At 39.7% G+C, this 12,494-nt stretch overlaps 1 protein-coding gene across 8 annotated transcripts in view; it reads left to right on the forward strand.

The window, feature by feature from the left end:
* Positions 1 to 12,494, forward strand: part of Skint5l (selection and upkeep of intraepithelial T cells 5 like) — a 238,361-nt gene that overhangs the window by 25,454 nt on the left and 200,413 nt on the right. For 7 of the 8 annotated variants that reach the window (XM_087551531.1, XM_087551532.1, XM_087551533.1 and 4 more), the window contains exon 3: positions 2,396 to 2,743. The exons of the other annotated variant lie outside the window; for it this stretch is intronic. In XM_087551531.1, coding sequence (XP_087407657.1) covers positions 2,396 to 2,743 — 348 coding nt within the window. The remainder of the gene's footprint in view (positions 1 to 2,395; positions 2,744 to 12,494) is intronic. 8 annotated transcript variants of the gene reach the window in all.

The raw sequence follows: 12,494 nt of genomic DNA on the forward strand, positions 1-12,494 counted from the left end.
TGACAAGGAATTAGCTAAAGACTGATGTAAAACTATAGCAAAATGTTATTAGGAGTCATTTTATTACTTTGGTCCTCTAGGAAATTATTAGTGTTAGGGGTTTTCCCTAGGTCCATAACATATCTTATCTCAATTTCATAGCGACTTCAGGGATGTGGGGTACGGTTTTGGTCTCATGAAATAGGGCTTAAGTTCCATCAAAATTGATTAGTTATTGCCCTAATATTTGTATTCTTATTGCACAAGTTTGTTTACTAATTAATATTTCAGTATATGAATATAAAAGTTATGTTTTAAATTACCTATGGAAGGACAGTTTGTTTGCTCCCAACTTTTAGCAACTGTGAATAAAAATTTTATTATCATTTGTATACAGATTTTAATATACACATAATTTTCAGTTCATTTATACTACATCTTAAATCATGACTCTGAGGAAAATTATAGTAAGCTCAATCTAGCACTGTTAAAAAGTGCCAATCTGTCTTCTATAGTTCTGTATCATTTTGCTTTGCAACCAGCTATTAATAACAGTTGTCTTGTTTTCATCTTATGCCAATATTTTGTGTTGTCAGTCATTTGGATTTCAGATATTCTAAAAATCGGTTGATAGACTATTGTTGTTTTGATTTAAAATATTCTAAAGGCACAATATTGAGCTACTTTTTGTCTCTATTTACTGTAGAATTTAGGCTCTGGCCTGCTTTATTTTACTCACATAAAACAATAGCTTTCAAATTGAGTATTGCCCTGAGTGACTCCATTTTACTGTTCAGTAATTTGCTACATTTTGAATGTACATGCTGCTTTGGAAAAACTGTATACATTTGTGCAAGTAACCATCTTCACCAACACCGTACAGGTCATATAAATTAATCATACATGTAAAAAAAATAACACCTATGAAGTCAACAAGTTGAAAAAGGAACATGTACACACTTGGCCATATCAAGAATATAAGGTACAGACCAATTATTGAATTGTTGAACTAAAATACATTGAGAATAAACAGTGTGATCCTTTTTATTATAACATGATTTTCTTTATTTAATGATAAAGTTTCAGTAGATACATTTTATGCATTAAATTTTTAATTGTATTTATTTATTTTTTTTCTTTTTTTTCCGGAGCTGGAGATCGAACCCAGGGCCTTGCGTTTGCTAGGCAAGCGCTCTACCACTGAGCTAAATCCCCAACCCCTATTTATTTTTAAAATATATTCCTTAATCATTTTTTTACAGTCCAGACATCATCTCCCTCCTGGTCTACCCTCTGTCTGTTCCACATCCCACAACTCCTCTCTCCCATCTCCAAGAGAATGTACCCATCCCTTCTCCACCAGACCTCACCATTCCCTGGGGCTCCAAGTCTCTACAGGGTGCATCTTCTCTCACTGAGTCCAGGCCCAGTAACCCTCTGCTGTATATGTTTTGGGGGGCTCATTTCAGCTGGTGTATGCTGCTTTGTTGGTGACTCAGTGCTGAGAGATCTTGGGGGTCCAGGTTACTTGAGACTGTTGGTCTTATACGGTGGCCCTCCATCTCAGCTTCTTCTAGCTTTTCCCTAATTTAACCACAGTCAGCAGCTTCTGTCCATTGGTTGGGTATAAATATCTGCATCTGGTTTAGTCTTTCAGAGGGTAGTTATGATAGGCCCCTTTTGTTAGCAGACCATAGCATCAGTAATAGTGTTATGATTTGGGCCCTACCCTTGAGCTGGATCTCAATTTCAGCCTGTCGCTGGACTTCCTTTTCCTAAGGCTCTTCAGTTCTTTCAGACAGGAACAATTCTGGGTTAGAGTTTTTTTATTTATATGAGTACACTGTAGCTGTCTTCAGACATGCCGGAAGAGGGTATAGGATCCCATTACAGATGGGTGTGAGCCACCATGTAGTTGCTGGAAATTGAACTCCGACCTCAGTAAGAACAATCAGTGCTCCTGACCTCTGAGCCACCTCTCCAGCCCCTGATTCAGAGTTTCTGACTGTGAGATGGCAGCCCCATTCCTCCACTTGAGTCCCTGTCTTTCTATTTGATGTGGACTCTACAAGTTCCCTCTGCACACTGTAGGGCACTTCATCCAAGGTTCCTCCTTTTGAGACCTGTCTCTCACCTCCCAGGTCTCTGATGCATTCTCAAAGTACCCCCACCTCCAATGTACTGAGGTTGCCCTTTTCCATTCTTTTTGCTCACCCTCAGAGCTTCAGTACTTTTCTTCCGTCCAATACCTGATCATATTCCCCTCTTCCCCTAAAAAATATGCTCTTAAGTGAACTATATGTGAATGTTTGAGAGAGAGTGAAGACAGAAGAGGGATCAACAGAATGACTTCAACAAGAGGTGTGACCACATTAACTCACATTCTTGTGTTTTGATTAATGTAATTTTTTTACAGAACAATTCACTGTGAATGGGTTACCGAGTCCAGTCTTGGCTCCACTGGGTGGAAACCTAGAACTGAGTTGTCAGTTGTCTCCACCACAACAAGCAATGCACATGGAAATCCGTTGGTTCCGGAATCGCTATTCAGAGCTGGTATACCTGTATAGGAATGGTAAAGACCTGTTGGGAGAAACTATTTACAACTTTGTTGAAAGGACTGAACTCCTGAAAGATGATATTGGAAAAGGGAAAGTAATTCTTAGGATCTTTAAAGTGACTGCTGATGATGGTGGATACTACCACTGTTTCTTCAAGGATGACAAGTTCTATGAAGAGCATATTATAGAAGTCAAGGTCACAGGTAGGCATGGATTACTCTGCAACTGTGTCTACTCATGATTCAAAGACTGTATTGAGCAGATGGAAAATTCTTAGTGTTTAACTCTTATAACATGGATTTATTAACCAGCTGATTTTATGAATTTAATTTTTTAATTGAATGTCATGAATGATCAAAAATGAAAATTACTGCAGTGCAGGAATTAGTTTTATCATGAAAAATGTTCTTCTTATATCTAAATGCACTGTTAGATTTCAACATATTATAAATATTCTTGGATCTTTTCTCTACCCTTGCAAATATTTGTGATAATATAGTTTGTGAAAATGCTTTAGTATTTTTCCAGATAAACTGAACTTTAAAACTATGCTTCTCACTTAAAATTTGGGTATGTAGAGAGGTAGGAAAATATGGCAGAGGTGATGAGTGGAATATTATGAGAATGAATTACATAAAAAATTTCATTAAATTTAGAAGAATATTCATTTTTCCATTTTATTAAATTGGGTATTTTTTATTTACATTTCAAATGTTATTCCTTTTCCCGGTACCAGGCCACCATTCCCCTAATCTCTCCCCCTCCCTTTCTATATAGATGTTCCCCTCCCCATACACCCCCCATTAATGACCTCACCCTAACAATCCCATTCACTAGGGTTCCAGCCTTGGCAATACCAAGGGCTTCCCCTTCCACTGGTGCCCCTATTAGGCTATTCATTGATTCATTGCTACCTATGAATTTGGAGCCCAGGGTCAGTCCATGTATAGTCTTTGGGTAGTAGCTTGGGCCCTAGAATCTCTCGTTGATTGGTATTGATCATGTGGGGTCTCGAGCCCCTTCAGCTCTTTCAGTCCTTACTCTGACTCCTCCAACGTTGGTCCCTTTCTCAATTCAGTGATTTGCTGCTGGCATTCACCTATGTATTTGCTATATTCTGGCTGTGTCTCTCAGGAGAGATCTACATCCGGTTCCTGTTGGCCTGCACTTCTTAGCTTCATCCATGTTATCTAGTTTGGTGACTGTATATGTATGGGTAACATGTGGGGCAGGTTCTGAATGGCAGTTCCTTCAGACCCTGTTCTAAACTTTGCACCCCTATTCCTTCCTATAGGAATTATTGTTCCCCTTTTAAAGAATGAATGAAGCATCCACATTTTGGTCAAACTTCTTGAGTTTCAAGTGGTCTGTGCATCTTGGGTAATTCGAGCATTTGGGCTAATATTCACTTATATATGAGTGCATACCATGTGTGTTTTTCTGTGGTTGGGTTACCTCACTCAGGATGATATTTACTAGTTCCATCCATTTGCCTATGAATTTCATAAAGTCATTGTTTTTGATACTGAGTACTATTCCATAGTGTAGATAAACCATATTTTCTGTATCCATTCCTCTATTGAAGGGTATCTGGATTCTTTCCAGCATCTGGCTATAATAAGGCTGCTATGAACATAGTGGAGCATGTGTCTTTGTTATATGTTGGGGCATCTTTTGGGTATATGCCCAAGAGACATATAACTGGGTCCTCAGGTAGTACAATGTCCAATTTTCTGAGTAACCTCCAGACTGATTTCCAGAATGGTTGTACCAGTTTGCAATCCCACCAACAATGGAGGAGTGTTCCTCTTTCTCTGCATCCTCGCCAGCATTTGCTGTCACCTGAGTTTTTGGTCTTAACCATTCTCACTGGTGTGAGGTGAAATCTAAGGGTTGTTTTGATTTGCATTTCCCTTATGACTAAAGATGTTGGACATTTCTTTAGGTGCTTCTCAGCCATTCGATATTCCTCAGCTGTGAATTCTTCCTTTAATTCTGCACCACATTTTAATTAGGGTTTTTTGTCTCCCTGCAGTCTAACTTCTTGAGTTCTTTATATATTTTGGATATAAACCCTCTATCAGTTGTAGGATTGGTAAAGATCTTTTCCCAATCTGTTGGTTGCCATTTTGTCCTAACAACAGTGTCCTTTGCCTTACAGAAGTTTTGCAGTTATATGAGATCCCATTTGATTTTAGAGCATTAGCCATTGGTGTTTTGTTCAGGAAAATTTCTCCAGTGCCCACGTGTTCAAGTTGCTTCCCCACTTTTTCTTCTGTTAGTTCGAGTGTATTTGGTTTGATGTGGAGGTCCTTGATCCACTTGGACTTAAACTTTGTACAGGGTGATAAGCATGGATCGATCTGTATTCTTCTACATGTTGACCTCCAGTTGAACCAGCACCATTTGCTGAAAATGCTATCTTTTTTCCATTTGATGGTTTTGGCTCCTTTGTTAAAAATCAAGTGACTATAGGTGTGTGGGTTCATTTCTGGGTCTTCAATTCTATTCCCCTGATCTATCTGCCTCTCTCTGTACCAATACCACACAGTTTTTATCACTATTGCTCTGTAATACTGCTTGAGTTCAGGGATGGTGATTTCCCTGGAAGTCCTTTTATTCTTGAGGATAGTTTTAGCTATCCTGGTTTTTTTTTTGTTATCCCAGATGAATTTACAAATTTTTCAATCCAACTCTATGAACAATTGGATTGGAATTGTGATGGGGAATGCATTAAATCTGTAGATCGCTTTTGGTAAAATGGCCATTTTTACTGTAATAATCCTGCCAATCCATGAGCATGGAAGATCTTTCCATCTTCTGAGATCTTCTTCAATTTCTTTCTTCAGAGGCTTGAATTTCTTATCATATAGATCTTTCACTTGCTTGGTTAAAGGCACACCAAGGTATTTCATATTATTTGGGACTATTATGAAGGGTGTCGTTTCCTTACTTTCTTTCTCGTAGTGTTTCTCTTTTGTGTAGAGGAAGGCTACTGATTTATTTGAGTTAATTTTATACCCAGCAGCTTTTCTGAAGGTATTTATCAGGTTTAGTAGTTCTTTGGTGGAACTTTTGGGATCACTTAAATATACTATCATGTCATCTGCATATAGTCATATTTTGACTTCTTCCTTTCCAATATGTATCCCTTTGAACTCCTTTTCTATCTGATTGCTCTGGCTAGGATTTTGAGTACTATATTGAATAAGAAGGGAGAGTGGGCAGCCTCTTCTTTTTTTCTTTTTCTTTTTTTTTTTTTCGGAGCTGGGGATTGAACCCAGGACCTTGCGCTTGCTAGGCAAGCGCTCTACCAGTGAGCTAAATCCCCAACCGGGCAGCCTCTTCTTGTCCCTGATTTTAGTGGGATTGCTTGAAGTTTCTCTCCATTTAGTTTAATATTAGCTACTGGTTTGCTGTATATGGCTTTTACTATCTTTAGGTATAGTCCTTGAATTCCTTTTCTTTCCAGGACATTTATCATGAAGGGCTGCTGAATTTTTTCAAATGCTTTCTCGGCATCTAATGAAATGATGATGTGGTTTTTATCATTCAGTTTGTTTATATAGTGGATTGTGTTTATGGTTTTCCACATATTAAACCATCCCTGCATACCTTGGATGAAACCTACTTGATCATGATGAAAGATTGTTTTGGTGTGTTCTTAGATTCAGTTTCCAAGATGTTATTGAGTATATTTGTTTCAATATTCAGTAGTTTTATTAAGGAATTTTTTATGTTTCCTCTTTAAGGGTTTCTAGTTGTTTACTTGTGTTGTCCTGTATTTCCTTAAGGGAGTTATTTATGACATTCCTAAAGTCCTCCATCATCAAGATAATATGTGATTTTAAATCTAGATCTTGCTTCTCTGGTGTGTTTGGATATCCAGTGTTTCCTTTGATGGAGAATTGGGCTCTGATGATGCCAAATAGTCTTGGTTTCTGTTGCTTGTTTTCCTGTGCTTGCCTCTCACCATAAGGTTGTCTCTGCTGTTAGCTTGTCTTACTGTTTCTGACTGTGGCTTGACTGTGTTCTTGACTGTGGCTTGTAGGTTTGTGTGTCAGGACTGCTGTAGACCTGTTTTTCCTGTTTTCTTCCACCTAGTTATAGGAACAGAGTGTTCTGCTCTCAGGCCTGTAGTTGTTCCTGTTCACTGACTTTCAGCTCTCCCTGTGGGCGGGAACCAGAAGGGTCCAGCCCCTACTTCTCCTAGGTCCATGTTTGTGTGTGTGTGGGGGGGAACAGATGGCACAAGGCATTTTCCTCTTGAGTCGGGAATGTGGGCAGAGAGTAGTCTCCTCTGGTTTCCCAGGAGTGTCTGCCCCTCTGAAGGTCTAGCTCTCACCCCAGGGGATTTGGGTGAAGGGTGCTCTTTGACCAGTTCAATTCATATTCAGGAGCAGTCTGGACCACAGGGCTCCTGTATCTTGACTGCTTCTATATTCCTTTGTCCAGAAGATACTATGCAGTTTCCTCTTGGGCCAGTGATGTGGGCAAAGATGGGCAAAAGTGGCTCTCTCTCCTGCCCTACAGTCTCAGGATTACCCACACTTCTGGGTGATCAGCTCTCTCTCCCACAGTGTTGAGAGCAGGGAGCTGTGGACTGGGAACAGTGAGGTTCAGGCACCAGCTAGAAACCGGAAGTGCCCAGACCCAGAGGAATTCTGCCTTTGTGTGTCCTGAGTTCACCAGGCAGGTCACTTGGACACGAAGTTGCTCCTCAGGCCTAGCTTTCAGCTCTTTGTGAGGGCAGCAACCAGAAAGGCCCTGCTCCTGCTGCTCCTAGATCCCCGTGCTCAGGGGGGCCCACATGGCACAAGGCATTTTCTTCTAGAGTCACAAATATGGGCAGAGAGTAGTCGCCTCTGGTTTCCCAGGAGTCTGTGCCCCTCTGAAGGTCTAGCTTACACACACACACACACACACACACACACACACACACACACACACACACAAACACACAGAATTTGGGTGCATGGAGCTGTTTGACCTATTCAGTTCATATCCAGGTGCAGTCTGGTTCGCAGGGCTCCTGCAGCTTGACTGCTCTTATATTCCTGTGTCCAGTGGCACTATGTAGTTTTCTCTTGGGCCAGCAATGTGGGCAAAGGTGGGGAGAAGTGGCTGTTTCTCCTGACCTGCAGTCCCAGGATTGCCCACACTTCTGGGTGATTAGCTCTCGCTCCCACAGGATTTAGGAGCCGTGAGCTATGGAGAAAAATATTCTTATTGAAATGGTTTTTGTTCATTTCTGTCCAAAATCAATACACTGACTACTCATTGTATAATTAATTACCCTAAGTCTTAAAAGTTTTAATGGCAATTTTCATTTTTCTCAGAAATAATGCTATATGTGATATATAGTTAACTATATGTAATTTATATTTCTTTATTTGCTTTGAAATGTTCTAAGAAAAAAGAAGTGGCGGAAAGGTAGAGGGTTTAAAGGAAACTAAAGAAATCCATACATGAATGCACATATATATTGGATTCTAGACCCAGATGATTAATGTTTATTGGCTGCCATGTAACACTGAACTCTGTAGTTTAAAACCAAGGGATACCATGTAGCCCATTTTCATTTTATTTGTCATATGTAGCAAAGAGCTACTATGTTAAGCCAGATATAAATAAGTTTTTATTCCAGAGACATTTAGCTAAACAGATTAGGTATAAATTCTTTTTGCCAATATATTATATAAGATTCATGTCTCAGAGATTATCCTGAAAGATTTAAAAACATGTTTGTTTTTTCCAAATAAGTATGTACTTTTCATAGTATTAATATATTACCTCTCTTGTATGAAACACATTTTATAAAATTACCTACAATTAAAATATACATAGTTTTAACTTACTCCATAGTGTTTAAAATGGAATTCATTTTTATAATCTGTTTATAGAAGCTCCAAGGTAAGTAGCGACAATGCTAAAACAAAAACATTATATTATAATTTCTATGAGGTTTAAATATTTCTGTCTATCATAATTTAAAGACCAAGTCACATTTCTATTACTCAGAAAATACCAAAAATATTTTAAATAAATTTATCAACAAGTCACACTTCTTAGCTCACTGACTTAATTTTGACATGTTGTTGTTTGCATATTATGTCCATTCCATCAAGATCTTGCGATTTTCATGGGCTTCTTATGGTAACCAGAGCCCTGTAATTATTTTTTGCCTCTTGTTTTACTGGCTATTTTATGTATTTACATTTCAAATGTTATCCCCTTTCCCCTCTACTCCCATCCCTCTTTCCTCCCTCCCTGTACTTCTATTAAAATGCTCTTACTCTCACTCATTCATTCCCACCTCAACACCCTGGAATTCCCCTACCCTGGGGAAACATGTCTTCACAGGACACAGGACTTCTTCTGTTGCTGCTAGACAATGCTATCTTCTGCTACATATGCGGCTGGAGCTATGGGTCCCTCAATGTGTACTCTTTGGTTGGTGGTTTATTCCTCAAAGGTTCTGGGCATTTTGATTCTCTGATAATGCTGTTCTTCCTATGGGATTGCAAAACGCTTCAGCTCCTTCAGTCCTTTCTTTAATTCTCCATTGGATTTGACATGCCCAGCCTGATGGTTAACTGCAACCATTCTTATCCTTATCAGTTAGGCTGTCAAAGCCTCTCAGGAAGCATACATATCAGCAAGTAATTCTTGGCATCAGCAATAGTGACTGGGTTTGGTAATTGCCTATGCAATGGATCTCCATGTGGGCCAGTCTCTGGATTGCCTTTCCTTCAGTCCCTGCTTAACTCTTTGTCCCTTTATTTCCTCCCATGAGAAGTTTTCGGTTATTCCTATAATCTTCTGACTATTAATATATCTTTTGAAACTGAGATTAAACATGCAAAGGGCTTGTACAAATTTATTGGGAACAACAAAAAAGCAAGGATAGGAAAAACTATCCTTAACAATAAAAAATGGGGTTCAGAGCTAAACAAAGAATTCACAGCTGAGGAATGCCGAATGGCTGAGAAACACCTAAAGAAATGTTCAACATCTTTAGTCATAAGGGAAATGCAAATCAAAACAACCCTGAGATTTCACCTCACACCAGTGCGATTGGCTAAGATCAAAAACTCAGGTGACAGCAGATGCTGGCGAGGTTGTGGAGAAAGAGGAACACTCCTCCATTGTTGGTGGGATTGCAGACTGGTAAAACCATTCTGGAAATCAGTCTGGAGGTTCCTCAGAAAATTGGACATTGAACTGCCTGAGGATCCAGCTATACCTCTCTTGGGCATATACCCAAAAGATGCCTCAACATATAAAAGAGACACGTGCTCCACTATGTTCATCGCAGCCTTATTTATAATAGCCAGAAAATGGAAAGAACCCAGATGCCCTTCAACAGAGGAATGGATACAGAAAATGTGGTACATCTACACAATGGAATACTACTCAGCTATCAAAAACAACGAGTTTATGAAATTCGTAGGCAAATGGTTGGAACTGGAAAATATCATCCTGAGTGAACTAACCCAATCACAGAAAGACATACATGGTATGCACTCATTGATAAGTGGCTATTAGCCCAAATGCTTGAATTACCCTAGATCCCTTGAACAAACGAAACTCAAGACGGATGATCAAAATGTGAATGCTTCACTCCTTCTTTAAATGAGGAAAAAGAATACCCTTGGCAGGGAAGGAAGAGGCAAAGATTAAAACAGAGACTGAAGGAACACCCATTCAGAGCCTGTCCCACATTTGGCCCATACATATACAGCCACCCAATTGGACTAGATGGATGAAGCAAAGAAGTGCAGACCGACAGGAGCCGGATGTAGATCGCTCCTGAGAGACACAGCCAGAATACAGCAAATACAGAGGCGAATGCCAGCAGCAAACCACTGAACCGAGAATAGGTCCCCTATTGAAGGAATCAGAGAAAGAACTGGAAGAGCTTAAAGGGGCTCGAGACCCCAAAAGTACAACAATGCCAAGCAACCAGAGCTTCCAGGGACTAAGCCACTACCTAAAGACTATACATGGACTGACCCTGGACTCTGACCCCATAGGTAGCAATGAATATCCTAGTAAGAGCACCAGTGGAAGGGGAAGCCCTGGGTCCTGCTAAGACTGAACCCCCAGTGAACTAGTCTATGGGGGGAGGGCGGCAATGGTGGGAGGGTTGGGAGGGGAACACCCATAAGGAAGGGGAGGGGGGAGGGGGATGTTTGCCCAGAAACCGGGAAAGGGAATAACACTCGAAATGTATATAAGAAATACTCAAGTTAATAAAAAAAAAAAAAAAAAAAAAAAAAAAAAAAAAGAACTTCTGGAAGAATCACCATCCCTGACCTCAAACTCTATTACAGAGCAATAATGATAAAACTCTATGGTGTTGGTACAGAAACAGGCAGGTAGATCAATGGAATAGAATTAAAGACCTAGAAATGAAACTGGCTACCTACAGAAACTTGATCTTTGACAAAGGAGCTAAAACCATTCAGAGGAAGAAAGCTAGCAGTATCAACAAGTGGTGATGGTTGAACTGGAAGTCAGCATGTACACAAATGCAAATCAGTCCTTTCTTATAACCCTGTACAAGGCTCAAGTAAAGTGGATCAATGGCCTTAACATAAAACGAGATACACTTAGCCTAATAGAATAAAAAGTGGGGAAGAGCCTTGAACACATGATTACTGGGAAAAATTTCCTGAACAGAACAACAACGGATTAATGCTCTAAGTTCATGAATCAACAAATGGGACCTCATAAAATTGCAAAGCTTCTGTAAGGCAAAGGACAAAATGGCAACCAACAGATTGGAAAAGGATCTTTATCAATCCTATATCTGATAGAGGGTTAATATATAATATATACAAAGAACTCAAAAAGATAGACCCCATAGAATCAAGTAACCCTATAAAAATGGGGTACAGAGCTACACAAAGAATTCTCAGCTGAGGAATATCAAATGGCTAATAAGTACATACAGAAATGTTTAGTGTCCTATGTCATCAGGGAAAAGCAAATCAAAAGAAGTCTGAGATTCTATCTCACACCAGCCAGAATGGCTAAGATAAAAAATTCGGGTGACAACAGATGCTGGCGATGCTGTGGACAAAAAGGAACACTCCTCCATTTTAGGTTGGATTGCAAGCTGGTACAACCACTCTGGAAATCAGTCTGGAGGTTCCTCAGAAAATTGGACATAGTACTACCTGAGGACCCAGATATACCACTCCTGGGCATATACCCCAAAAAAATGCTCCAACATATAACAAGGACACATGCTCCACTATGGTCATAGTAGCTTTATTTATAACAGCCAGAAGCTGGAAAGAACCCAGATGTCCTTCAGCAGAGGAATGGATATAGAAAATGTGGTACATTTACACAATGGAGTACTACTCACCTATTAAAAACAATGACTTCCTCTATTGGTAGGCAAATGGATGGAACTAGAAAATATCATCCTGAGTGAGGTACACCAATCACAAAAAAAAACAAACAAAAAAACAAACAAACATGTCATTCACTCACTGATCAGTAGATATTAGACCAAAAGCTCTGATTACCCAAGATACAATCCACAGACCACATGAGGTTCAAAAAAAGGATTACTAAGATGTGGATGCTTGAGTCCTGCTTAGAAGGAGGAACAAAAATATTCATAGGATGAGATATGGAGACAACGTTTGGAGCAGAGACTAAAGGAATGTCCATTCAGCTCCTGTGCTACCTGAGGATCCAGCCCATATACATACAGTCACGAAACTCAGACAATATTGCTGATGCCAAGAAATGCATGCTGACAGGAACCTGATATAGCTGTTTCCTGAAAGGCTCTGCCAGAATATGACAAATACAGAGGCCAATGCTTGTAGCCGACCATTGAACTGAAAATGCGGTCCCCATTGGAGGAGTTAGAGAAAGGATTAAAGGAGCTAAAGGAGTTTGAAACCCCATAAGAACAACAATCCCAACCAA

This window comes from Rattus norvegicus, chromosome 5 (assembly GCF_021556685.1).
Source record: "Rattus norvegicus strain SHRSP/BbbUtx chromosome 5, alternate assembly SHRSP_T2T, whole genome shotgun sequence".
NCBI classification, from domain to species: domain Eukaryota; kingdom Metazoa; phylum Chordata; class Mammalia; order Rodentia; family Muridae; genus Rattus; species Rattus norvegicus.